The sequence below is a fragment of the Mobula birostris genome, chromosome 11 (genome assembly GCF_030028105.1).
Source record: "Mobula birostris isolate sMobBir1 chromosome 11, sMobBir1.hap1, whole genome shotgun sequence".
In the NCBI taxonomy this organism is placed as follows: domain Eukaryota; kingdom Metazoa; phylum Chordata; class Chondrichthyes; order Myliobatiformes; family Myliobatidae; genus Mobula; species Mobula birostris.
In genome coordinates, this window is record NC_092380.1 from 60,476,148 (window position 1) to 60,503,451 (window position 27,304).

General features: G+C 43.3%; 1 protein-coding gene and 1 long non-coding RNA gene across 8 annotated transcripts in view; one reads left to right on the forward strand and one right to left on the reverse strand.

Annotated features, from left to right (window-relative positions):
• Nucleotides 1-3,219, forward strand: part of LOC140205105 (oxysterol-binding protein-related protein 5-like) — a 139,260-nt gene extending 136,041 nt beyond the window's left edge. For all 6 annotated transcript variants that reach the window (XM_072272292.1, XM_072272296.1, XM_072272291.1 and 3 more), the window contains one exon: nt 2,361-3,219. In XM_072272292.1, the coding sequence (XP_072128393.1) occupies nt 2,361-2,496 (136 nt within the window). In that variant the 3' untranslated portion in view covers nt 2,497-3,219. The remainder of the gene's footprint in view (nt 1-2,360) is intronic.
• The window catches only part of LOC140205106 (uncharacterized), an 86,655-nt gene extending 60,058 nt beyond the window's left edge, over nt 1-26,597 (reverse strand). For both annotated transcript variants that reach the window (XR_011887756.1, XR_011887757.1), the window contains exons 1-4: nt 26,428-26,597; nt 17,977-18,197; nt 13,915-14,085; nt 1,214-1,417 (exon numbers count right to left, since the gene is read on the reverse strand). This is a non-coding gene — a long non-coding RNA (uncharacterized lncRNA). The remainder of the gene's footprint in view (nt 1-1,213; nt 1,418-13,914; nt 14,086-17,976; nt 18,198-26,427) is intronic.
• Between the last annotated feature and the right edge of the window lie 707 nt (nt 26,598-27,304).

The window sequence follows — 27,304 nt, forward strand, 5'->3', positions numbered from 1 at the left end:
CTGGGTATGACTAAAGGCTGATTTATACTTCTGCGTCAAATCGACGCCGTAGGTGCGGCATCGCCGCGAACCCTACACACAGCCTACGTGGATCCCTACGCCGTAGCCTGACGCACACCTCTCCCAAAATGTAACTACGCGTCATGGCAATGCAGACTGCAACAACTGTGATTGGTCCGCTTGGTAGCATCGCATTTCCTCCTATGCTTCAATAGCTTCCCATTGGGCGACTAAAGGGCAGGGAAGGAACTCTGGCTGCAATGCTTTCCATAAAGGTTTACAGACCTCCAAAGTTATGGAGGACACATTTCGCTTTTACGAAAGAAGACACTCGCTTTAAACTTGTTTACACTGAGAAAGACTACCATCACCATGAAGCCTTGCACGGGCAGGTGTGTGCGCATGCGTGACGTGCCTGAATTGCAGAGCAACACAGACACACCAATGCACAAGTATAAATGCTCACAACGCGCATAGGCCACTTGCGTAGGCTACGGCGTCGATTTGACGCAGAAGTATAAATCAGCCTTTAGGTCACTCACACAGAAACAGGTTCTTAACAGAGTTATTTTAACCAAAGGAGAAATGCATCACAGCGTCCTTGGGCAGAGACTGAGATGTTTTAACTTGCATCTTTAAAAATATTTCTTGTTCACTTGTACTCCCTCCTGCTGTCACTTATCATCCAAGCACATTTTCAAATGTCAAATTTCCGCAAAAACAGCACTCTCAGATCAAATGTCCTCTGATTAAACTTCCTCTGATCACCATCACTAAGAGTCTAACTCCAGTTCCAAACCTCCATCGTTCTTCCCTTCAAAAATTCTCTACCCCCCCACAATCGACAGCTTGTCCATATTCTGCCACTAGTTGTATTTAAAAGAGGGGAAACTGTGGGTGCATTTATGCAGGCAGAACTCATCTATTGTGCTAGGGGACTATGCACAAAAGTAGTGTTGGCTCACAACAAAGCATTAGTTTAACTCACTATTTTTGCCGCCAATGAATTTCTAGACCTTTGTGGAGAAGAGAGAGGGAAAAAAAGCTCTGGTGGCAGTAATGAAATGCCAATTCACATTAATGGAGGGGAAAAAAACAAGGAAAACAAATGAGGCAAAACGAAATTGCTGGAAGAACACAATGAGTGGAGCAACATCTGTGGGATATTCCAGGTCGAGACCTGTCAAAAATGCAGCATTTGAAGCCTGTTTACCTGTTTATCACCCTCCAGTCTCTATGTCCACCTTTGCCTTCCTGTCTTGCTCCATCGGGTCCTTTAAAGAGGCTATGTTCCCTCACCGTGCTCAGTCCTGATGCAGGGTTTCAATCCGAAACATCAACATCTCCTTCCAACCCCTGACTCACCAAGTCTTCCAGCAGTTTCTTTTTGCTGATTCCTGCAGCACGGTGCTTGAGTCTATACAAAAGGCAAAAGCTAGCATAAGGCTTTCAGCTAGAGAGATACAGAGGTAGAAAAAGGTAACAAATAGTTATGAAAAGTATGCATAGAAACTTAAAATATTAAAATTAACACAAAGCAATTACAATAGAAATTGGCAAACAATGCAATGACCCAAAATTTTTACAGTTCCCTTCAAATATTCATTTTCCCTATCAGGGATTGGACCACCATAGAAACCTAGAGCAAGACAGAGCAGAGATAGATAGGGAGGATGTTTCTGATGACAGGTGCGTTCAGAACCAGCGATCACAGAAGTGAAATACAGATTGAATACATTTAGAACCATGGTCAGAAAACATTTCTTCACCCAAAAAATGTTCTAGTGCAGTGGCAATGGAGTTATTCAATACATTCAGCAGCAAATCGAAATATTTCATGGGATTAAGGAACCAATGAAATATATGAAGGAGACATAAACGTGTAAATCGCAAATTTAGATGTTCAGCGAAATGTTCAATGGCGGAAACAGATCCAAAGAGCCAAATGGTGCATTCATGTTCCTATTTTCTATGCTTAAGGTTTATGAAATAGTAATTTATAATTTGAGATATTTACATTTTTAAGAGTTAAAAATGTACAATTGAAAGCATTAAACTCTCATTTCCTTCATCCTTTCATCTGTGATTCTCACTCACCATTGAAAGGAGTGGTGTGCTGCATCCTGCAGAAGGCGATTACCCCAACATACGTACTAAGAAATTTCAGAAAATTAAAGCTGCATTGCTGAAGTGAACATTTTTTTCTTACAAAGTAATAGGGCCAGGAACACAATTCTGTTGGGAGCTTGAAATCCAGAAATCGGGTTTAATCTTGCTTGTCATTGAAATTGAAAAGTGGGACTGCAAAAGTTTTATATTAACTAACTTAAATAAATCCCTGAATTATGCTTTTTTTTCAGGAATCTCGCTGCACTTAACCAGCACACCTGCCACAAGCAGTACATCTCATGGACCAGGCTTCTGTACCCACACTTGTGGCTTGTTATCTGTGTACTTGTATCATTCCAACTACTCATCAATTACTTTAATGGGTGAGCAGCGATCACTTTTAAGTGTATTGCAGACTATAAACAAGATCCTATTGGGGAAGAACGCAGAATTTCCATGGCATTACGTGGGCTATCGGGTATCCTTCAGCCAATTTCCAAGGAGTGAGATGCTAAGAAAAAGAACTGAATAATTGAAAAAAAAAACTGAATATTTGAACTTCTTCCAGTTAAATCTTGTTGTGGGTGGGGTTGTATCTATGGGTACTTTTTCTGCACACCCCATCTCCAAGGAGAAACCAACCCCAAGTAGGCCTTAATGCTGAAGCCAAATAAAACTTCCAAAATGTGCATCCCTTTCCTTCCTCTTTTCATCTTTCTAATACAAAGCAATTTAGAATGCTTCTTCCCAAAATTATTTATAAACTATAGATGGTAATATTTGTGGTGTCTGGTTTGTATATTCTTTAAAATATAAATTTTGACACTTCGCTGCACTCGTGGGTGTTCCTTTCAGTCTGCTCTACCCCTAGGGTAGTCCCTATTTAAAATAACAATGTAAAGATCTGTTGCACCCTCTTGTGCACCTTGCCCTAAATAGGACTAAGTTCAAATGTCCCTGAGCATAACACTGCAGGGTATTGTAGGTTGAAACAGAAATGCCTCCAGGATGGCAAAACCTATAGTCATGAACTGGCAGTTTGCTCCATGTCTGCAATAAAATTTCACATCTATGACATTCTATGAATGAAATGTACAATATGTGTAAACAGATGCAGATAAATAAAAACAATTTTTGAAATCATAAATGAGTACTTCTTTAGTTTAAACCTTCCAATACCACAAGGGGCCATTTTAAAAACGATAATTCTATCATTGCTACTAAATGGGAATAATGATTCTTTGCCATTAACCATGTTTATTTTGGAATAACTGAAAGATGAAGACATGCTACCCTAGCACCTGTACATGATGTGCAGACCTAAAACTCTATTGCTGAGCTAAACATATCTGTTTAAGATTTAACATGGTTCTGAAATTCCAGTTTACCATCCTAATCGCATCATTTGGTGTATGATAGGATTCAACTGTAGCAGTCCACCACAGTAAATGTTATTTTGCCTATCAGAAACTACATGTTTAACACGCCATTCTAAGCACCAAGGTGTTTTCTAAGCCAGTGCCCACTGGCATAAGTGAGAGCCTGTTACACAATAAGAAAACGGATCATCCATTTGTTACATAAATCATTTCAATGACCTCTAGTCAGGGAGATGGATAAATTTCAATGAAGCCATTCAGTAAGTGATCCACTAAATGATTTAGCAGCCATTTTTGCTCTCAACACCAATTAATTTCCTATCTCCTATATTGGAAAAGGAAGACTAGACAGGTAGGTTGCTCTGCACACTCGCAAACACAGCAACAAGAACTCATATTTACACTCAGTAGCTACTTTATTAAGTACACCTGCTCATTAATGCATATATCTAATCAACCAATCGTGGCGGAAGCTAAATGCATAAAAGTATGCAGACATGGTCAGAAGGTTCAGTTGATGTTCAGGCCAAATATCAGAATGAGGAAAAAATGTGATTCAAGTGACTTTGACCGTGGAATGATTGTTAGTGCCAGGCGGGGTGGTTTGAGTATCTAAGAGACTGCTGATCACCTGGGATTGTCACACACAACAGTCTCCAGAGTTTACAGAGAATGGTGTTGAAAATATAAAACATATACTGAGCAGCATTTTTATGGGCGAAAACGCCTTGTTAATGAGGGGGCAGAGGAGAATGGCCAGAATGGCTCAAACTGACAGGAAGGTGACAGCAACTGAACTAACCACCTGTTACAACAGTTGTGTGCAGAAGGTCTGAACACACAGTACGTCGAATGGTCAGGTGGATAGGCTACAGCAGCAGAAAACCACACCCCGTTCCACTCCTATGGCTACTTTATTAGGTACATTCTTAAACTTAATAAAGTGGCCACTGAGTGTATGTAGGTCCAGAAATTTTCTCTAAATGTGAGCAGAGCAATACCAGCCATTCCTTTGATTCCTAATGCCAGGTGAGGAATTTAAACTGACTTTTCTGCATTACTTTCATTAGCACCTAAAACAATGTTCTGGCATTAAACTGCTCCTAATGGCATCGTAAAGAATGCAATGCTCAAAATTTGTCTCATGCTATTTTCAACATTAACAGTCTGAAAAAAAGGCTAGTTCTAACTTTCCCAACGAACTATCAGATTTTAACCAACCCTTCTTCTCCTAAACTGTGCTATTTAAACAGCAGTCAAAATGGGTTCTTTGCCAGGATGTTCCATGGGATTGCAGCTTCTTGCGTTTCCCCACACACTCAATGCCTTTGCTGTACACTCCAGGGTCTCTACCCAATAGTCCTCTGGCATTGAGTTGGAACTAGCTTTATAATGCTATTGTAAAAGTGAGTTGAGAAGCTGTAGAATTTTTACCATAGTAACATCTCCCACCTGCTTCACAGAATTAAAATATTTGATAAGCAGGGAGTTGGAACAGATGACTAACTTGGGACCAGTAAAAGGTACAGAATTCCAGGGTTAGGGCTCACATTATAGTGTTTTTATTCTGATCTTTTCTGTCCTGGGACTCCAGACTCTCAGCAATGTTGGTGTTACAGAGTTTTAAAATTATTTTAATACAGAGCGTTAAAATTATTCTTATGACATTAACAGTTATTCAGCACTGGAAGGCTTTGCCAACTCTCGCAGCTATCCTATTTCCTCAACCAATTGCTCATAATCTATTTTCTCTCATGACAATCAACCTCCTAATTCTCCTGTCACCCAACGACACAGTGCACGTGCTCCTATCTACATCAAAACTGCTGAGGTTGAGAGCTGCTCATTCCTACGAGTGAGCATCGCTTGTCCAGGTCAATCACGTAGATGCCATCCCCCAAGAATGTTTAATAACGTCTCTATTTCTTCAGGAGGCCGAAGAAATTTGGCATGTCCTTGGCAACCCTTACCAAGAAAGCATCCTATCTGGATGCACGATGGTTTGGTTTGACAATGGCTCAGCATGTGACCGGAAGAAACCGCAAAAAATTATGGACACAGCTCAGCACATCAAGGGAATCAGCCTCTCCTCTAAGAACTCTGTCTATACTTGTCACTTCCTAAGTAAGGCAGCCAGCACCATCTCTCACTGCTCCCCATCTGTAATTTCTTTGGCTCTTCAACTTTTCGACCACATTTTGACTCAGACTCACTTTCACAGCCATATATCCTTTCTTAGAACATGTCTCCGCCGCCAACTTACTCCAGTTGGCTTTAGGATTCGTTTTCGAGCCTCTCAATTTGGACCTTCCGAGGATCCCAGGTACTCACATTTTATTGACTCTGCCTCTCGTCACTTCTCCCGTCAAGCCCTAAAGGCGACCCTCTCTGCCACGAGGAGGTAGTTGGTGTCCCTATCCCAGACCCTTCCACACCTTCGGGACACTTTCTTCACCATCTGTACCTCTCATATCCCTTTTGCTTATCACCTGTCCAGTTCTTGGCTCCGTCCCTCCCCCTCCTGTCTTCTCCTATCATTTTGGATCTCCCCCTCCCACTTTCAAATCTCTTACTGGCTCTTCTTTCAGTTAGTCCTGACGAAGGGTCTCAGCCCAAAACGTCGACTGTACCTCTTCCTAGAGATGCTGCCTGGCCTGCTGCGTTCACCAGCAACTTTTAGGTGTGTTGTTTATTGAAAGAACCCACCCACCCAGGACATTCTGTCTTCACTCATCTTCCATCAGGCAGAAAATACAAAAGCCTGAAAGCACATACCACCAGTCTCAAGGAGAGCTTCTACCATGCCATTATAAGACCATTAAAAAGTTTTCTAGTACAATAAGATAGGGTCTGACCTCACAATCTACCTTGTCATGATCTTGCACTTATTGTTTACCTGCACCATACTTTTATCTGTTGCCCTTTATTCTGCATTCTGATATCGTTTTATCCTGTTCTACCTCAATGCACTATGTAATGATTTGATCGGTATGCGTTTTCACTGTATCGCAGTACATGTGACAATAATAACCAATTCCAATCCCTATTTCAACTCTTAGCTAACATTCCAGCCTCTAACTGATAGTAAACATCACCAGAAGTTATTCACAAAGTGCAGTTTTAATATTATTATTGCGTCTCAGAAATAGCTTTATTATACTTGAATGCACAGAACAGTACAGTATAGGAACAGGCCCTTTGGTCCATAAAGTTGTGTTGAACTTAATAAACTAATAATTAAAAGCCCACTAAACTAGTCCATTCTGCCCACAAGTCCAGATCCCTGCATTCTCTGCTTATTTGTGCCTATCTAAGCTCGATCGTATTTGACTACTAGTACCTAACAGTGCATTCCCTGCATATCTCCTTTGAGCATAACCTTCTCGTGCACTCTAGTATTAGACATTTGGCAGAGACATTAGATAAAGGGTAACATTTATCTTTTGATGGTATTATAACCATGGTAGGCAGGTGGTGGAAAGAGGGAATACTCAAGGTGGTAGATACCTGCCCTTGAAGTGACCAGATTTTTAGGAGTATAAAATTTACAAATAGTTAGAAGTCTACATAGGATCTCAACAACTGAGTTTTAACACTTTGCAGCAAATATCCATTGGCATCAATTAGGTATTATGGATTAAATAGGATGTATCAGGTTGTACAAAATACAGTTTTAGTTGTGTATTCATTACATAAACTATGAAAAATGGTCTGGAAATACAATCATATAGCTTTTTTTTTATGGTGTATGTGACTGAACTGAAGTATAAAAGTGATTTTGCAAACTCCTGAGCATGGACAGCTGTCAGGGGAATTTGAATTCAGCACCACTGTGTGATATGCCTAAAATGAGTGGCAACTCGGTGTGTACAAATGATTGAAATTTGCATGAAGGTGTGTTTGATGGTGCCAACGAAACTGTGAAGCATACATACACAGCTCAGAAACACTGACCTTTACCAGCAACGCAAATATTTATGCCAGAAACATAAACTGCTGGAATCCTTATTCAAGCTCCTACAAGTATATAATCTTCCCTGATGCATCAAAGGTCCTAACCTATCTGCATTCTGTACGTAAAGCCTTCACTTTCTTTGGAGGATGCTCCCAAATCTTCCCTGCATCTAACTTTACAGTGGCATATTGAAGAAGTCCATAAGAAAAGCCAGGTGTCTTCCACTGAGTTTCTGTGGATACAAGGCAAAATAAAAAAAGCGGTATCATTCTGATGGGATTACACAACAAACACTCCCAATTACCACCAGGACATTAAGGAACAGATATGCAGGCGATGAGGGAAAGGTGCAAAAACAACACAGTTGTTGTCATGGAGGCCTTCAACTTACCTGATACAAACTGAGATCTTTTTAGCACATGAGATTTAGATGGGGCAGAATTTGTTAGATGCATCCAACAGAGTTATTTAAGTCAGTATGTGGATTCTGTAACTAGAGGAAGGGCCATACTACAAGACAAGACAAAGGAGCAGAAGTAGGCCATTCGGCCCATCGAGTCTGCTCCGCAGCTCCCCCATGAGCTAAACTATTCACCCATCTAGTTCCAATTTCCTGCTTTTTCCCCCACATCCCTTGATACCCTGACTAATTAGATACCTGTCAACCTCCTCCTTAAACACCCTCAATGATCGGGCCTCCACAGCTGTATGTGGCAACGAATTCCATAAATCCACGACCCTCTGGCTAAAAAAAATTGCTCCTCATCTCTGTTTTAACTGGGTACCCTCTAATTCTAAGACTATGGCCTCTTGTCCTGGACTCACCCGCTAAGGGAAACAACCTTTCCACATCTACTCTGTCCAACCCTTTCAACATTCGAAATGTTTCTATGAGATCCCCTCTCATTCTTCTATAATGAATACAATCCAAGAGCTGACAAACGCTCCTCATATGTTAGCCCCTGCATTCCAGGAATCATCCTCGTAAATCTTCTCTGAACTCTCTCCAACATCAGTACATCCTTTCTAAGATAGGGGGCCCAGAACTGCACACAGTATTCCAAACTCTTATACACTATTCCTCTTGAAATGAATGCCAACATAGCATTCGCTTTCCTTACCACCGATCCAACTTGGTGGTTAACCTTTAGGGTATCCTGCACGAGGGCCCCCAGGTCCCTTTGCACTTCCGATTTTTGAACTTTCTCCCCATCTAAATAATAATCTGCCCGATTATTTCTTCTTCCAAAATGTACAATTGTACATTTGTCAACGTTGTATCTCATCTGCCATTTCTTTTCCCACTCTCCTAAACTGACTAAGTCTCTCTGCAACCTTTCCGTTTCTTCAACATTTCCTGCTCCTCTACCTATCTTGGTGTCATCTGCAAATTTAGCCACAAAACCATTTAATCCATAATCCAAATCATCGATATACATTGTAAAAAGAAGCGGCCCCAACACCGACCCCTGCAAAACACCACTAGTAACCGGCAACCAATCAGAATAGGATCCCTTTATTCCTACCCTTTGCTTTTTGCCTATCAGCCAATGCTCCACCCATTTCAATATCTTTCCTACAATTCCATGGGCTCTCATCTTATTAAGCAGCCTCATATGCAGCACCTTATCGAAGGCCTTTTGAAAATCCAAATACACAACATCCACAGCCTCTCCCTTGTCAATCTTATTCAAGATTACCTCAAAAAATTCCAATAGGTTGGTGAGGCAGGATCTTCCCTTCATGAAACCATGCTGGCTTCGGCCTATCTTGTCATGCACCTTGAGGTATTTCATAACCTCGTCCTTGAGGATTGACTCCAATATCTTTCCAACTACCGATGTCAGAATAATAGGTCTGTAATTTTCTTTTTGCTGCCTCCTTCCTTTCTTAAATAGCGGAACTATATTTGCGACCTTCCAGTCCTCCGGAACCATGCCAGAGTCTATTGATTCCTGGAAGATCATTTCCAATGCTTCCACAATCTCCAAAGCCACCTCCTTCAGAACCCTTGGGTGCACCTCATCCGGACCGGGAGACTTATCTATTTTTAGTCCACTTAGCTTCCCAAGCACTTTCTCTCTAGTAATCTTGACTGTACCTAATTCTATTCCCTGATACCTCTGGCTATCAGGTATATTGCTCATGCCTTCCATTGTGAAGACTGATACAAAATACTCACTCAGTTCCTCCGCCATCTCTTTGTTATCCATTATAATTTCTCCAGCATCATTTTCAATCAGTCCCGTATCTACCCTTGTCACTCTTCTACTCTTCATATATTTAAAAAAAACTTATTATCCTAAAAAACTCTTAGTATCCTTTTTTATGTTAATCGCCAACTTCCTTTCATAATTCATCTTTTCTTTCCTAATGACTTTCTTAGTTTCCTTCGGTAAGTTTTTAAAAGTCTTCCAGTCCTCATTTTCCCCACTAATTTTTGCTTCCTTGTATGCTGTTTCTTTTGCTTTCATTTTTGCCTTAACCTCTCTCGTTAGCCACATTTGTGCCATATTTCCATTCATGATTTTCTTTTTTCTTGGAATATATTTTTTCTGCATTTTCCTTATTTCTTGTAGGAATTTCATCCAATTCTGCTCTGCTGTCCCTCCATTTAACTTACTTTTCCAATCGACTTGGGCCAGTTCCTCTCTCATACCACTGTAATTTCCCCTGTTCCACTGAAATATCGACACACCTGATACCAGCTTCTCCTTTTCAAATTTGAAACTAAACTCAATCATATTACGATCACTACTTCCAAGGGGTTCCTTTACCTCCAGCTCCCTAATCGCCTCAGGTTCGTTACACAGCACCCAATCCAAAACAGCCGATCCCCTGGTGGGCTTCTGGACAAGCTGCTCCAAAAAGCCATCCTGTAGGCATTCTACAAACTCCCTCTCCTGAGATCCGTTACCTTCCTGACTTTCCCAATCCACTTTCATATTAAAATCCCCCATAATTATCTCGACATTTTCTTTCTGACACGCTTATTCTATTTCCAGCTGCAACTTGTAGTCCACATCCCAGTCGCTGTTTGGAGGCCTGTATATAACTGCTATTAGTGTCTTTTTACCCTTGCCATTTCTTAATTCTACCCATAAGGATTCTACCTCTTCTGATCCTATATCCCTTCTTTCTATTGATTTGATATCGTTACCATCAGGGCCATGCCACCCCCTTTACCTACCTTCCTATCTTTCCTATACACTGTGTATCCTTGGATATTCAACTCCCAATCACATCCATCATTTAGCCATGACTCAGTGATGGCCACAATGTCATATCTTTTAACCTGCAGCTGTGCAGCAAGGTCATCCACTTTATTTCTAATGCTGCGTGCATTTAAGTACAGTACATTTAGATCAGTATCTGTTGTCGATTTTGCTATATTTCTATTTTGCAGCAAACTATCCTGTATATTCACCGGCCTGTCCTTCTTGCCATCTTTGCTGCACAGTATTTTTGACTTATTTCTATTTTCCTCTTCCTCGACCCTAACACCTTGGTTTCCTTCCCCTTGTCAACTTAGTTTAAACCCTCCCTAACAGCTATATTAAACAATCCCGCCAGGATATTAGTACCTTTTGGGTTCAGGTGTAATCCATCTTTTTTGTATAAGTCATACCTTCCCCAAAATGGATCCCAATGATTCAAGAATTTGAAGCCCTGCCCCCTGCACCACACATTCATCTGCTTAATTCTGCTATTCCTACCATCATTAGCTTGCAGCTCAGGCAGCAATACTGATATTATTACTCTGGAGGTCCGGCTTTTCAATTTTCTTCCTAGCTCCCAGTAATCTTTCTTCAGGACCTCCTCTCTTTTTCTGTCTATGTCATTGGTACCAACATGTACCAAGACTTCCGGCTGCTCGCCCTCTCTCCTCAGAATACTCTGGACTCAATCTGAGACATCCCGTACCTGGGCACCAGGGAGGCAACACACCATCCGGGTATCCTTGTCCGGCTCACAGAATCTCTTGTCTGTCCCCCTTACGATGGAATCCCCTATAACTACCGCATTTCTTCGTGCTCTCTTGATTTCGGCACTGGGCAGAATGCCAGAGTCTCGTTCACTGTGGTCCTCCTCTGTCAGGTCTGCCTCTTCGACAGTATCCAAAACGATATATCGATTTCTGAGGGGGACTGTCACAAGGGTGCTATCCACTACCTGTCTATAGGTAGTATCTATCACTTTCCCTAATTAGGCAAAGGTCATCAATTTCCATCTCAAGCTCCTTAACACGGTCCTTCAGGAGCCTCATCTCAGTGCACCTGGTGCAGATGTAATCCTTGGGGAGGCTGGGAGTCTCCCAGGGTCCCCACATCTGGCACTCCAAGCACAACACTAATCCTAGATGCATATCTCTAATGCTACTGTTTGTACTACCAAAAAACTGTAACTTACTCCATTACCATGAGACTCAACGGTCGCAGGAAGCCTCTTCCCGTCTCCGCCAAAGCCCGTTGAGCCAAAGCCCTTTCACTCTGCACCCTCTCGCTCCGCAGCCTGCTCCGATGCTGCCCGCTGGATATGGCGATTTTCTTTTTAAACTGTTCGCGCTCAACTGGCTGACGTCACATGCCTACGCAGTCTGGCCTCTCTCCTACTCCGAGAAATAAAATGTCTTCTCTCTGGAAATCCTTAGCCCCTTACCGCTGTCTTCTTGATCCAAAGAGAAACTATACCTGATACTGGGAAAAAGACTGACGAGGTGACCAGGTGACTGACCTTATAATGGGAAAACACTGATCACAAATCCTTATAGTTATCTTAAAATCAAGTACAGTATAAAACTTGTAGGTCCCCAGTCTGAAGGATTATATCCCCGGATTATTGGGAGATACAGGATATCAGATTGTTAGGAAATTGGCCTAGATCTTTAAGTCCACTCTAACCACAAGCGAGGTCAAGGAAGACTGGCGAGTAGCTAGTTTTTCCTTTGCTTTATTAAAGGAAATGGGGATAATCTTGGAAACTATAAACTAAAGAGCCTTCTGTCACTGGTAGGGTAGGTAGTGAAGTGGATTCTTAGAGATAGGATTATAAACATTTAGAAAACCAAGGCCTAATTAGGGACAGTCAGTATGGCTTTATGTGAGGAAAATTACCTCTAACTTGACTTGAGAAGGTAACCTCAGTCATGAAGGCAGCCAGATTGTCATTTCTGAAGATCTGAGTTTAAGGAACATTACATCCAACCCCATGATGCCAATCATCCTTTCCCAGGAACCACACCTGTGAATCATGTGACGAGGTTGAAAATCCATGTGGAAAAATGATCAGAGAGATGGTTATACACTTAGTTATTGTTGCAGCCTCTGCCATCAACTTGAAGATCTCTACAGCCGTCATTGAGCACACCTACACGGAGCGCTGTTGCAGGAAAGCAGCATGCATGATCAGAGACCGCCACCAGCTGGGTCATGCTCTCTTCTCGCTGCTGCCATCAGGAAGATGATACAGGAACCTCACAACCCACCCCACCAGGTTCAAGAACAGTTATTACCTTTCAATCATCAGGCTCTTGAGTCAAAGGGGATAACTTCACTTGCCCCAGATTGAATTCAATCAATATTCACATGAACGCGATCCCACAGAAACGTAATCTTACCGTTGCTATCATTACTGAAAGCTGCTCAATAATTGGACCTAATACCTGACTAATTGTTATTCCCTCTGGAATACTTGATAATGTCACCTCTAGAATTGTATGTAAGATCTGTAACTTTGTACCTGAGATTTTGTCCATACACATCAAACCATCCACCCTGGCATCATGCAAATTTCGAGTTCTCTATCCTCCTTTGTTATCCTTGCATTACGCAAATCCATTGAGAAAAGTGGTTTTTCATCACCGAGTATTCTCCAAGTAACAACATCTCTGTTGATGTGTTTGTCCGCTGTAATGCCTCTGGAGCAAGATCGACTGTGGCCCCAGTCATGACTGATTCCATTGCAGCAAAATACACTATTCCCTTCATCTTGGTTTAATTCAAATCTTGGGTTTAAAGGTTTACACTTTCCTTTTCAGGGCACCTTCTGCTCCCTGGTATCCCCATATGTGATGCTACCACTAGGTCGTTTGGTTTCATTCCCCCTCTGGAACTACAAATTTCACATAAGACCACCCAGTCTTTAGTAAGCAGGCCCTTGTGCTCTTTCTGATCCTGCTCTTCTATCAGTTATTGTAATTGTGGTTTTAATTTATCTCCTCTTAAATCCATAACCTTAACCTGCAGCTCCTTCTGCATCTGCCCTGTTCATTTGCAACAGCCTGTGTTGCTAATTTATTATCCCTCTTAGTCACCCTTGGGATAATCCTCAATAACAATGATCAGTTAGGCACACAGAGAATCTGTATTATCTTTATTGGCTCAGTTCACAAGCATGTGAATTTACACAGCTGAATACCTATGTGTACACCCTGACCCTCCAGGAACAGTCAGAGAAGGGAATTGGTAATACCTGGCAAAAGGAGCTAGGCAGGCCGGGCATTCCTCTTGCTCCTGATGTAATCTCCACACTTCCAGTGTGGTGTCGTCCATTTCCACAATGGCTGGTCTCCACAGAGTCGTCGCTGCCTCTGCTCCTGAAGTTCTCTATGTTTTACAAGGATGTTGCTGGGTTCTGTAAGACCTGAGTTATATGAAAAGTTTGAACAGGTTAGGGCTTCATTACTTGGAACGTTGAAGACTGAGAGGAGACTTTAGAGGTATACGAAATTATGAGGGGTATAGATAGGGTAAATGCAAATAGGCTTTTTCCATTGAAGGCAGGTGGGACAACAACTAGAGGTCATAGATTGAGAGTGAAAGGTGAAAAATTTAAGGGGAACCTGAGGGAAAAAATCTCTTCACTCATAAGGTCATGAGTGTGGAATGAGCTGTCAGCGCAAGTGGTGCATGCGAGCTCAATTTCAACACTTAAGAGAAGTTTGGAAAGTACATAGTAGTAGGGGTATGGAGAGCTATGGTCCGGGTGCAGGTCAATGGCAGTTGGCAAGTTTAAATGGCATGACATGGATTAGATGACCCTAAGGGCCTGTTTCTCTGTTATACTTTTCCGTGACTCTTATCTTTTTCTTATCAGATCAATCTATGATGCTTCAATTTTGTTGGCTCAATGCCATCTGACTGAATTGCATCAGCTTCACATAAGATGTGGCCCAAGGCTACAAGTAGTATTACTTTATGGCTCTTTCCTCAAGCCTTGTGCCTCAGGTGATTTCTTGTTTTGTCCGGCAGACTGGTTCAAACCAACTTAGTCTGGTCAACCAAACACTGGGCCTAGACAACCAGATCACAATCTATTACTTCTACAAGTCTGCCATTTTACATAATAAACAGCTTCTTATCTGATAATGGTCTCAGATTTAACAGATTAGCAGAAATTCCTTGTGTCCACAGTCAGTTGCTCAGAATCACCTATCCCAGAGCAAGAACCAGTTCACCAAACAGTTCAGACAACGGTGGCTACAAGGACAGTCTCACAAAGTGGCCGCCTCCATACCTGCAACCATATGGCAAGACAACAAAATTATGCTTTGTCTGTTTCCACTGCCGTTACCTCATTTCTATTTGCTGATTTCCAGATTGTAGGTTTTTTTTCTGGCCAACAATGTGAATGACTGCATGCAGCATCGGGACTCAGGATTTGATCCCTACTGACGGGATTATGGTCGCACTCAATGAGGGGTAGCAGGGTAAGCAGACCTCCCTTCTTATTGACTCCACAACAAATCCATTTTCTGGCAACATCTGAAGTTCCAGAACATGACCTTAGAGTGTATGGGGAAATAAACTTTGAAAATGTTGATTTTTGTCAATGAAACATGGCTCTGATCGTCTAATATCACACATGCTTTTACTTTATTACTCAGGATGCCCTTTTGGGTAGGTGTTGGCTCGACATCTTAGAGCAGGATTTGCCTTAGAAGCCTTCCCCGCGTACCTCTGTGCATGTGGTAGAAGCTATAGCGTGTACATCTTATGTATGCTCAGCTGGCTCCCCGTCATGCTCTGCAGACATGTATCCTGGAACCAAGGTGCTGATGTATACTGATCCCTGTTGTAGTGTATGACAGCTTTACAGTCTTTTGCTTGATGTGACATTGTTGAACAACATCTGAAACATACTGTGTGCTCTTCTGGTCTGCAAGGAGTTTTTCTCTGAATGCTCCACTCAAGGGATGAGATTTTTATGGACAGGGCAGAGTCCATCATGGTTCATAACAGAACTTTCTACTTCCACTTTACTGAGAATGGTAGTGGTTTTGGTTTTCCATTCTCTTGCTGGAGACCTCTCTTGGAATGAGGTGTTACCAGAAGTTGAGAGCAAAAAGCTAAGGACATCTTGCATTTCTTCGTGGTGCCAGACAAAGTCTACAAAGAATGAAAATGGTGGACAGGTGCCATGACAGGTACCTGGAAACTGCAGTTATCCACTGTTCTTGGATATACTTTGGTAGTTCCTCCACTATCGGATTTATTCCTCTGGCTGTGTCCAAGAAACTTGGCCCTAGTAAGTAGCCCTCATTGTTTTTTTTTTTTGCAGTTTGCCGTTCTGACAGATCTGCAAGCTCCTGCAGCTTCTACAGGTCTTTGTATCAGAGCTTTAGAAAATTATCAAGTATGCTGAAGAGAGATTCTTCGATTGCCTCTGGACAGCTAAGGCACTGCCACAGCATTTGTAACCCTCCAGCTGGATTATTAATGTGAACTGCTCAAGCCCTTCTTGCATGTTGTGCCAGTGGTGTGCCTCAGGGATCTGTTCTGGGACCCTTACTCTTCGTGATTTTTATAAATGACCTGGATGAGGAAGTGGAGGGATGGGTTAGTAAGTTTGCTGATGACACAAAGGTTGGGGGTATTGTGGATAGTGTGGAGGGCTGTCAGAGGTTACAGCGGGACATTGATAGGATGCAAAACTGGGCTGAGAAGTGGCAGATGGAGTTCAACCCAGATAAGTGTAAAGTGGTTCATTTTGGTAGGTCAAATATGATGGCAGAATATAGTATTAATGGTAAGACTCTTGGAAGTGTGAAGGACCAGAGGGATCTTGGGGTCTGAGTCCATAGGACGCTCAAAGCAGCTGCGCAGGTTGACTCTGTGGTTAAGAAGGCATACGGTGTATTGGCCTTCATCAATCGTGGAAATGAATTTAGGAGCTGAGAAGTAATGTTGCAGCTATATAGGACCCTGGTCAGATCCCACTTGGGAGTACTGCGCTCAGTTCTGGTTGCCTCACTACAGGAAGGATGTGGAAAACATAAAAGGGTGCAGAGGAGACTTACAAGGATGTTGCCTGGATTGAGGAGCATGCCTTATCAGAATAGGTTGAATGAACTCGGCCTTTTCTCCTTGGAGCAACAGAGGATGAGAGATGATCTGATAGAGGTGTATAAGATGATGAGAGGCATCCATCGTGTGGATAGTCAGAGGCTTTTTCCCAGGGCTGAAATGGCTGCCACAAGAGGGCACAGGTTTAAGGTGCTGGGGAGTAGGTACAGAGGAGATGTCAGAGGTAAGTTTTTTTTTTTAAAAACACAGACAGTGGTGAATGCGTGGAATGGGCTGCCAGCAACAGTGGTGGAGGCAGATACGATAAGGTCTTTTAAGAGACTTTGGATAGCTACCTGGAGCTTAGAAAAATAGAGGGCTATGGGTAACCCTAGTAATTTCTACAGTAAGGACATGTTCGGCATAACTCTGTGGGCCAAAGGGCCTGTATTGTGCTGTAGGTTTTCTAAGTTTCTATGTTGTAGTGACGCCCTATGAGCCACTTACAGAGAAGGTCTAGCTCTTAACTAGGTTTGAAACTGGGTCCTTCTACGGCATTGGGAAAGCTCGACTTCCAGGACAGATAACGGGCAGACTGGTTGTTGAACACTTTTAGTCATGCTGTAACTAGGTCTTGATGAGCTGGATATGGAGCCAAATTGAACAGATCTGCAGTCCCTGAATGAGAGTGTTGTGGAGACTCGTTTACTGAATGTGTGTCATGGTGAAGATGGAAGTTCAGTTTGTCCATGACTATGCCGATAGGCTTGGTGTAACTAACAACTGGAGACCTTGCTGTGGAGGAACTGCAGAAGGGGGCTTTGTGGGTCTTTGCTGCTGTAGACTTTGTCAGTACTTGGATTATGTGAAAGGCAAGTTAGCTGAGTGGTGTGGACAGCTTCTCCATGTAGAGGTGAAACACAGTCTTTTTATAGCCAAAGTGCATTTGGACATATTCTCTAGTACAATGCACTGGCTCTTGTGATGGCAAAGCATGGCTGGTTCTCAGTACAGGCTCACAACTGTCTAAGTAGACCATTCCTTAATACATGTATACCTCTGCTGAAGCAGCATCAGCTTCACACTCTTTTAAAGTAGCCTCCATACATCGTCTCTCCACCTGCATATCAATTTCATACTTAGCATACACTGCTCTCATTCGAGCCGCTTCAGTTTTGGCACGAGCTCATGCGGCAGCAGTGGCTTTGCTTGAGCCTGTGAAAACGGGGTAGGTGAGTCACATTCTCACCTGCCTTCAGGTCCTGACGATCAGATGGTGCTTGGTTTGGAAGCCAACATTATTGTCTATGGCCATCAACCTGTCTCAAGTCCACAGTCAGCGTGTCCCTTGAAGATATCCTGCCTTTTCAATCTGTTGCACCCATTATACGTGTGAGTAATGACGTGCAGTGACTAAAGCTACTTCTTAAGGCAGGAGCTTTCTTTCTTAATGAGAACATCTTTGTGAAACTGCAGAGAGACAAGTAAAATACATATTAAATTCAATACAGGATCATCACATACCTGAATATACTAATACTGTCAATTATACTCACACCAGGTATTAAAACTAGTATACATATAGACAGCTAAGCAAGTAGTTTAACAGTGAATGTACATAACAGTATGTCTATACAGTGTAAACAAGTGTAAAGCAGTGAACAAAGATACACTTAAACATATTTTCTTCAAAGTATGTCTCCTAAATGTTTAATACTTCCAAAAGCTTAAAACTCACAGACACTGCTGTTTCAAGGGCAAATAGTGGAGATGAATGTCTTTCTCCTGTGTGCTTCAAATAATAAAAATAAAACAGCTTGCATATAGAGTGTGTTGTTTACACAAAGTGAACTGCACCTACAGAAGCTGCCAAACCCTCAAATGCAGCAGGGCCATTGCAAGTTGCTGCTCATTTAAATTCAGTGCTTGAAGTACCCAAAATTATTCTAAAGTGTTAGTTTTAAAAAATCTTTAATAGTTTGTAATGTTTCTTAATATCTGATACTTTTAATCATTGATATTTCCAGTTAAGGCAGGGTTATGGGTTGGTTAGCCATTAAAAGTTTTTCACTCTTGTGATGGGAATATTTTTTTTCTCCCTGAAGTGGTCATGTCATGCCATGCCATAAAAGACTTTGCACTGCTCGGAGAGATTTGGCGGGAGGCGGGTGCCTGGCACTTGGCCAGGGGCCGTGGTCGAGTGGTCAGCGACTTGGGCCGGCTCCCCCACCAGACTTAGTCTGGTGAGGAGGCTGTGAGGACACCCAGCAGGACTAAAAACAACACCTGGCAAAGGGCGGATGAGCTCCTTGTGAGCCAACGGCCATCTTCCATGGAAGAGATTAAAGCCTCACCATGTATCTACGAACCGTATGCTATACACCTAGTTAGAAGAGACATGATGAACTTGGGCGCTGCACCGTGTGCCTGGACCTGCCCAAGGCCTCCACCTAAGGAAGGGCCGAGCTCGAAGAAGCGGCCGTGGCTGGAGGCCGACACGGCCTCGAGCTCGAGTTCGGTGGGGGCGGCGGCGGGTGGTGCCAAGGCGGCCAACGAGAACCAACTGGAGGACAGGCTGTACTTGGTGCTGTTGCAAGATCGAAGAAGATGGAGATGCATAGCTGCCAACCCCAGATTCGGGGCGGCACCCACTGACTGACTGACTGCAAAGGACGTTAATCTGAAAGCTGGATCAGCCCCTTGCTGCAAGTAGTTTCTATGAAAAACACCCAAAATAAGCTTGTAGCTATTTCAGATATCACTTGATCACTAACCACAAATTCTCATCCACTGTTCTGATAAGTGGGTTTGCGGAAAATATTGTTATTTTATGAAACACCCTTTCTTCCTGGGTGTCTCAGGAAATAGATCATTGGCCCTCACTGGCAGACTTGCAAACCATCGCTGATAAACCCACCTTCCTCTGGCCTCGCAAGTCTAGGGTATACACACTCCAGGCCCACCAAACCCGTGAGATTGGGATGTCTCACCCACCCAGGTCCCGGTTTGTGTGAATGCTGTGTGACTTGCTGCCCTGTTGCAGTTCATCACAGGAAATAATAGATCGCACACTGCATACAACTAAAGGAAGTATATTTATGAACACTGTATGAACTTGTGTAACACCCTGGGAAATGTTTCACTGCTAACGTGATGGTCTTTCTGTAGAAGCAGTGTTCGAGTTATGGTTAGAGATAATAAGTGCTTTGGAATGTGAGCTGGATCTTTTATTCAGCGTGAGAAGAAGAGAGAAGATGCTGGAGAGAGCCAATCATAGGATACGACCTGGTGGGGAGATGATTCGATGGAGCTGGGCAGTGAGATCGACTGAGGATCGTGATTGAGCTCCAACTTGCACACATTTGACTGTTTAATTATAATGCTTTTTCTTTACAACCCGTTAGTTAAGATTCATAAATATAATTACTTTAATCGTATGCGGTGTGCTGTCGGTTATTTCTTGGCACTGAGTTGGAACAGGTTCAGAACATGTTTCAGCAGAAGGGGGAGAAACTTTTTGCCTCCATTTTTTGGCTGGAGAGGCAACCGAGTTGCTTGCGGCGTGGGGGGGTGTGGAGGCATTGAAGCAGCTGAGGCGAATCAGTTAAGAATGGACCAAGTGGCGAAAGGCGCACAGTCACAGGATATGGTCACTTAGGGTCTCCAAATATCTTGTAAAATGAGCCTGCCCCTCCTTATTTATCGAGCTGATCAGAGAAGTAAGAGAGGAGGGGAATGTGACAGAGGCGCAGGAGGCTTCCGTCGGCAGGGCACAGTCCTCGGTAGTAGTCCTCTTGGCTGAGGTGACTACAGATAGCCCAACCCGGGGAGTGGTAAAGGAGCTCGTGGCAGAGTTTAGGACTGAGATGTCCCGGTTGTTATCGGCGGGTGCAGCCACCCTGCATGATAAAGCTGACAGGGAGTCAGATCCCCTGAGGTGATGGACTAAGCAGAGGGCTGCAAGTGACCGGGGTCCCATGAGAAAGGGAGCAACGGGTCTGTTATAACCGTGGTGAAGAGGGACACTTCAGGCAGGAGTGTGAGGACGGGAAAATCCTAGCAGAGTGAGCCCCTGGGTACCCCAGCAGAGAGGCCCAGTGAGGGAACTGCCTGGCGTCTCAAGGGGGAACATGTTCCCAGCAAGAATCAAGGAACGCTCTAAAGCAAAACACCCTATTCCTGAAGGTTCAGTGGGGCCAAGCTCCAGTGCATCGCTACAGATAGAGTGTATTTATGCCAGAGCCATACTTGACACCGACTCTCAGGTTACTCTGCTGTACCGCTCGTTTTACAACTGGTATTTGACGCATCTACCATTGACGCCACTCAGTGCTAGAGATCTGGGGTCTTAGTATGGATGACTAAGTGAGGTTCTCCCAACTCATGCCGGGAGACTGAGTCCTCATAAGGAATTTGGGGCTACCAGGGAAGCATAAGTTGGCTGACTGCTGGGTAGCTACGCCTTATGTAGTGGAGGGTCAGATGCCAAACGTACCTGCTTTCCGGGTGAAACCAGAGGATGGGAATGAGCCTGTCAAGATTCCCCATCGGAACCATCTTCTACCTCTGGGACAAGAGGTGCGTGTTGACCCAGAGCCTGACCTGAACCCTACACCTAGTAAGAGGACTCGGCGGCAAAGTGGGAGAATTGAAGAACCAGCAGTGAGAAGGATTAGACCGGACCCCACCTCTGAATGTGATACAGACTCGGAGGATGAGTAAATGGGAGTGCGGTATATGCTGACTTATGCAAACTCCCCAATAATTGATGAAAAGATTCCCAACCCTTCTAGCGCTAAGGCGGGTGAAATGGGGGAAACTAGCAGTGGACAGGCAGGTTTATGGTTAGAAGATAATGGGAGGCTGGACTCTAAGGTAACTGGGCATGAAGGCAAGCTCAGCCAAGCGACGAGGGAACCCGAGCAGTCAGGAGGCACAAGCAACGGACAGGCAGGAGCCTCCCCAGGTAGACAGGAAAGAGCCCAGGGAGTTTCTGAAGCTGAAGAAGTAGATGATGGGGTAAGGAGGTCCCAAAAAGTCCGGAGACCCCAGACAGACTGGCCTATGTCACACCCAGGGAATAGTGTGTGGCACCTATCCCCTTGGTGAGCTATGTCACTGCCATTTATGCCTGGGTTGGACTTTCTGCTTTGTATGAAGGAGTGACAAATTATCTCAACGTCATGAGGACATGACTAATTTTGGTGGGGTGGGGGGGGGGAAGAGTGTATCACCCTGGGAAAGGTTTCACTACTAACATAATGGTCTTTCTGTAGAAGCAGTGTTTGATTAGAGATGACAGATGCTTTGGAATGTGAGCTGGGTATTTTGTTCAGCGGGAGATGAAGAGAGAAGACGCTGGAGAGAACTGGTCATAGGATACGACCCAGTGGAGAGATTCTGATTTGATGGAGCCGGGCGGCAAGATCAACCAAGGATCAGTCAATTGAGCTCCAACTGGTACATATTTGACTGCTTAATTATAATGGGCCCTTTTTGTTTTTTCTTTCTTTTCTTTACTAACCCTTCATAAATATCATCCCTTTAATCGTATGCAGTGTGCTGTCTGCTGTTTCTTGGAACTGGAGTTGCAACAGGGTTACAAGTTACACAGCATCCAGACTAACTGGGATTTGGGGTGGGAGCTATCTCCATTGCTAGTTGTCATCTACATCAATGATTTGAACGAGAATGTACAGGGTATGATTAGTACGTTTGCAGATGACACCTAAGACGGTGGTGTCATTGATGGTGAAGGTGGTTAAGAAGGTTATCAGGAATTCGAAGGGATCCTGATCAGCTGATTAAGTGGCCTGAGGAATGGCCAATAGGTAGACAGGAGCAGTTGCATTGTGGGAAGTCAAACCAGGGTAGGACTTTCCAGTGAACAGCAGGGCCATGGACAGCACTGTAGAACAGAGGGACCTAGGAATGCAAGTACATCGTTTCCTGTAAGGGGCATCACAGGTAGACAGGGTAGTGAAGGTGGCTTTTGGCACACTGGCCTTTATCAGTCAGCGCACTGAAAACAGAAATTGTGATGTTATGTTGCAACACACAAAAAGTGTTGAGGAACCACAGTGGCCATGGAGGGAAATGAACAGTCGACATTGAATCAAGACCCTTTCATCAGCACTGGAAAGAAAAACAATGGATAGCCAGAGTAAAAATGAGACGTACCGTGGTGGAGCAAATGCTGGCAGGTGAAAGGAAGAAGATGCGTAGGTCAGGGAGGGTGGGAGGAGAAGTGGGAATGATATGAGAAGTTGGGAGGTGATAGGTGGAAGAGGCAAAGTAGTGAAAAAGACGGAATCTGACAGAAGGCAGCAGTAGACCACGGAATAAAGGAAGGGTGAGAAAACCAGAAGGAGAAAGCTGTGAATGATGAGGCAGATGGAGGTGGGGGAGGGGAGTGGTTACTGGAGGTTAGAGAAATCTCTGCTTATGCAATCGGGTTGGAGACTAGCAAGATGGAATTTGAGGTGTTGTTTCTCCAATCTGCCTCTAGTTGACGAGGGTAAAGCGGTGGATGTTGTCTATACGGACTTCAGTAAGGCCTTTGACAAGGTTCCACACAGAAGGTTAGTTAGGAAGGTTCAATCGTTAGGCATTAATATTGAAGTAGTAAAATGGATTCAGCAGTGGCTAGATGGGAGACGCCAGAGAGTAGTGGTGGATAACTGTGTGTCAGATGGGAGGATGGTGTGTAGCGGTGTGCCTCGGGGATCTGTACTGGGTCTAATGTTGTTTGTCATATATATTAATAATCTGGATGATGGGGTGGTAAATTGGATTAGTAAGTACGCGATGATACTAAGATAGGTGGTGTTGTGGATGATGAGGTAGGTTTTCAAAACTTGCAGAGAGATATAGGACAGTTAGAAGAGTGGGCTGAAAGATGGCAGATGGAGTTTAATGCTGAAAAATGTGAGGTGCTGCATTTTGGTAGAACTAATTAAAATAGGACATACATGGTAAATGGTAGGGCATTAAAGAATGCTTTAGAACAGAGGGATCTAGGAATAAATAGTGCATAGTTCCCTGAAGATGGAATGTGGACAGGGTGGTGAAGAAAGCTTTTAGTTTGCTGGCCTTTATTAATCAGAGCATTGAGTATAGGAGTTGGGATGTAATGTTGAATTTGTATAAGGCATTGGTAAGGCCAAATCTGGAGTATTGTGTACAGTTCTGGTCACCGAATTATAGGAAAGATGTCAATAAAATTGAGAGAGTTCAGAAGAGGTTTACTAAAATGTTGCCTGGGTTTCATCTCCTAAGTTACAAAGAAAGGTTGAACAAGTTAGGTCTTTATTCTTTGGAGCGTAGAAGGTTAAGGGGGGGACTTGATAGAGGTGCTTAAAATTGTGAGGGGGATTGATAGAGTTGACGTGGTTAGACTTTTTCCATTGAGAGTGGGGAAGATTCAAACAAGAGGACATGGGTTGAGAATTACAGGACAAAAGTTTAGGGGTAACATGAGGGTGAACTTCTTCACTCAGAGAGTGGTAGCTGTGTGGAATGAACTTCCAGCAGAAGTGGTTGAGGCAGGTTCTATGTTGTCCTTTAAAGTTAAATTGGATAGATATATGGATAGGAAAGGAATGGAGGGTTATGGGCTGAGTGCAGGTCGGTGGGACTAGGATAGGGTAAGAGTTCTGCACGGCCTAGAAGGGCCAAGATGACCTGTTTCAGTGCTGTAATTGTTATATGGTTATAGTAGGGTTGCCAACTGTCCCGTATTGGCCAGGACATCCCGTATATTGGGCTAAATTGGTTTGTCCCATACGGGACTGCCCTTGTCCTGTATTTCCCCCGCTAAGGTAGAGCATTCCTATGAAACTGTTCATAAGCCGAAATGGCGTAAAGCACAGCAGCAATTACCGTTAATTTATATGGGAAAAATTTTTGAGTGTTCCCAGACCCAAAAAATAACCTACCAAATCATACCAAATAACACATAAAACCTAAAATAACACTAACATATAGTAAAAGCAGGAATGATATGATAAATACACAGCCTATATAAAGTAGAAATAATATATGTACAGTGTATCAGAATCAGGAAGATTAAGCCAAAACCGATTTGTAGAAACAAAAGTCGGCACGTACAAGAATGCACACGTCACATATGCGCACGTCACGCATGCGCACACAGGTGCCCATGCAAGGCTTCATGGTCATGGTAGTCTTTCTCGGCATAAACACAAGTGTCCCGTATTTGACTGCTACCTTTGTCCCTTATTTGGGAGTGAGAAAGTTGGCAACCCTAGCCTCTAGGCTCAATTTGGCAGAAGAGTAGTCTGTGGGCACATGACAGCATAGGAATGGGAAGTGGAATTTCCACCTATCACCTCTCTGTTTGTCACATCATTCCCACTTCTCCCCTATCATCCATTCCCCAGCTACCCATCTTCCCTCTCTCACCAGGATTTACCTATCAACTTCAGCTCTTGCACTAACCCTTCACCCCACCTTTTTTTATACTGGCTATCTCCTGCCTGTCTTTCCTGCTGAAGGGCCTAAGTCTGAAATGTTGACTGTTTGTTTCTGTCTATAAATGCTACCTGACCTGCTGGTTCCTCCAGCATTGTCTGTGTATTGCTCCATTCCAGAACCTGCAGCCTTTCTTACATCTTCCTGTTACAGACGCAGTAGTTAGAATGTTGTGCTCAGTTTTATTCATCTTGCTCTGGGTAAAGTGCCATTAATCCAGAAAAAGTGCAGAGGAGATGCACAAAGATGTTGCCAGGACTCAAGGGACTGAGCTATGTAGACAGGATGAGCAGTATAGGATTTTTTCCGTTGGAGTGTAGGGGTGATTTTATAGAGGTATATAAAATCATGAAGAGCATACATAGAGTCAATAAGCAAAAGCTTTTTCTCAGGATTGAGCAACCAATAACTACAGCAGGGGTTCCTAACATTTTTTATGTCATGGACCTTTACCATTAACTGAGGGGTGCACCCCAGATCGGGAACCCCTGAATTGGAGGGTACAGAGGTTTAAGATAAGAAATAGATAGGAAATCTATAGACTCCAGGAGAGATATTGGCCAAAAGCCAGGCAAATTGGACTAGCTTAGACGGAAATCATGGCTGTCATGGAACAGTTGCTATACAAGATGCTCACCAAGCAATCTCCCGTCCACACTTTGGTAAATCAGAAAAGAGGGCCATACTCCTACTCTCTGCATATGAACAGAAGCTGAATCAGAAGAATCCAGTACGTACTACAAGTCATACAGAGCGGATCTGAGGAAAGAGATGAGCTTCTACATGATTGCTTCAAGTTGGTAGATTGATCCATGTCAAAGCACTCAGCTACCAGCCTAGACAAGAATGTCACTACCATAATGGACTCTATCAGCAAAAGTGTGGTGAGGACTTTGTACCAAAGAGGACAATCCAGGTACCAAAATGATGGATGAACCAGGAGATCCACTCTCATCTCAAATGCAGGTCTACAGCATTCAAATCAAGTGGCCCTGACCTTCACAAGAAATCAAGTTATGACTTTTATAGAACTATCAGAGATGCAAAGAGGCAATACCAGGCCAGCTGTGAGTTGTAGCAGGTCTTACATGCTATAACGGGTTAGGAAACAAAGTCAGGCAGCATTGTCCACAATAATACATCCCTTCCTGATGAGCTTAACGCATTCTATGCATGCTTTGAACAGAATGGATATGTCACCACTCACCCCGATAGCCCCCAATGAACCTGAACCCACAGTCACCATCACGGACGTAAGATCAGACTTCTAAAGGCTGAGCCCGAGAAAGCGTCCGGCCTGGATGATGTCGTTGGCCATGTCTTTAGATCCTGTACAGATCAGATGGCAGGTGTATCTTCAGACATTTTTAATCTCTCCCTTCTTCAAACTACAAAATTCAAAGTAAATTTATTATCAAAGTACTTATGTCACCAAATACAACCCTGAGATTAATTTTCTTGCGGGTATTCATAGTAAATCCAAGAAACACAATAGAATCAATGAAGATGGCCCCGACAGAATGGACAAACAACCAATGTGCAAAAGACAACAAAAAGTGAAAATTAAAAGAAATTTTAAAAAATCAAAATTCAAAGTAAACAAACAAGCAATAAATATCAAGAATATGAGATGAAGAGTCCTTCGGGGTGGCTGGTTGGAGCACTCTGCTACGGAGAGGGGAGACTACCTTTTGATCACCGGTGAGATCGCTCTGCTACAGAGAGGGGAGACTACCTTTTGATCACCAGTGGGATCGCTCTGCTGCAGAGAGGGGAGACTACCTTTTGATCACCGGTGAGATCGCTCTGCTACGGAAAGGGAAAGGCCTGCTGCTGAGCCCAGAGAATATCACCCAGGTGGATTTTGGATATGGACTTGGACTAAAGACTTTTTTTTTAAAAATCAGTTTTATAGTTTTTTTTAATATTGTGTTTTTTGCCTGATCTTTCTAATTTTTTTGTGTGAAGGAGAAGGATTTGGGGGTTGATGTTTCTGTTGTGGTTTTGTTCATATTTTTGTGCAGGGAGGAGGGATTCAGGGTTTGATGATTGTGCTCCAATCTTTTCTTTTCATTCTTGGTTTT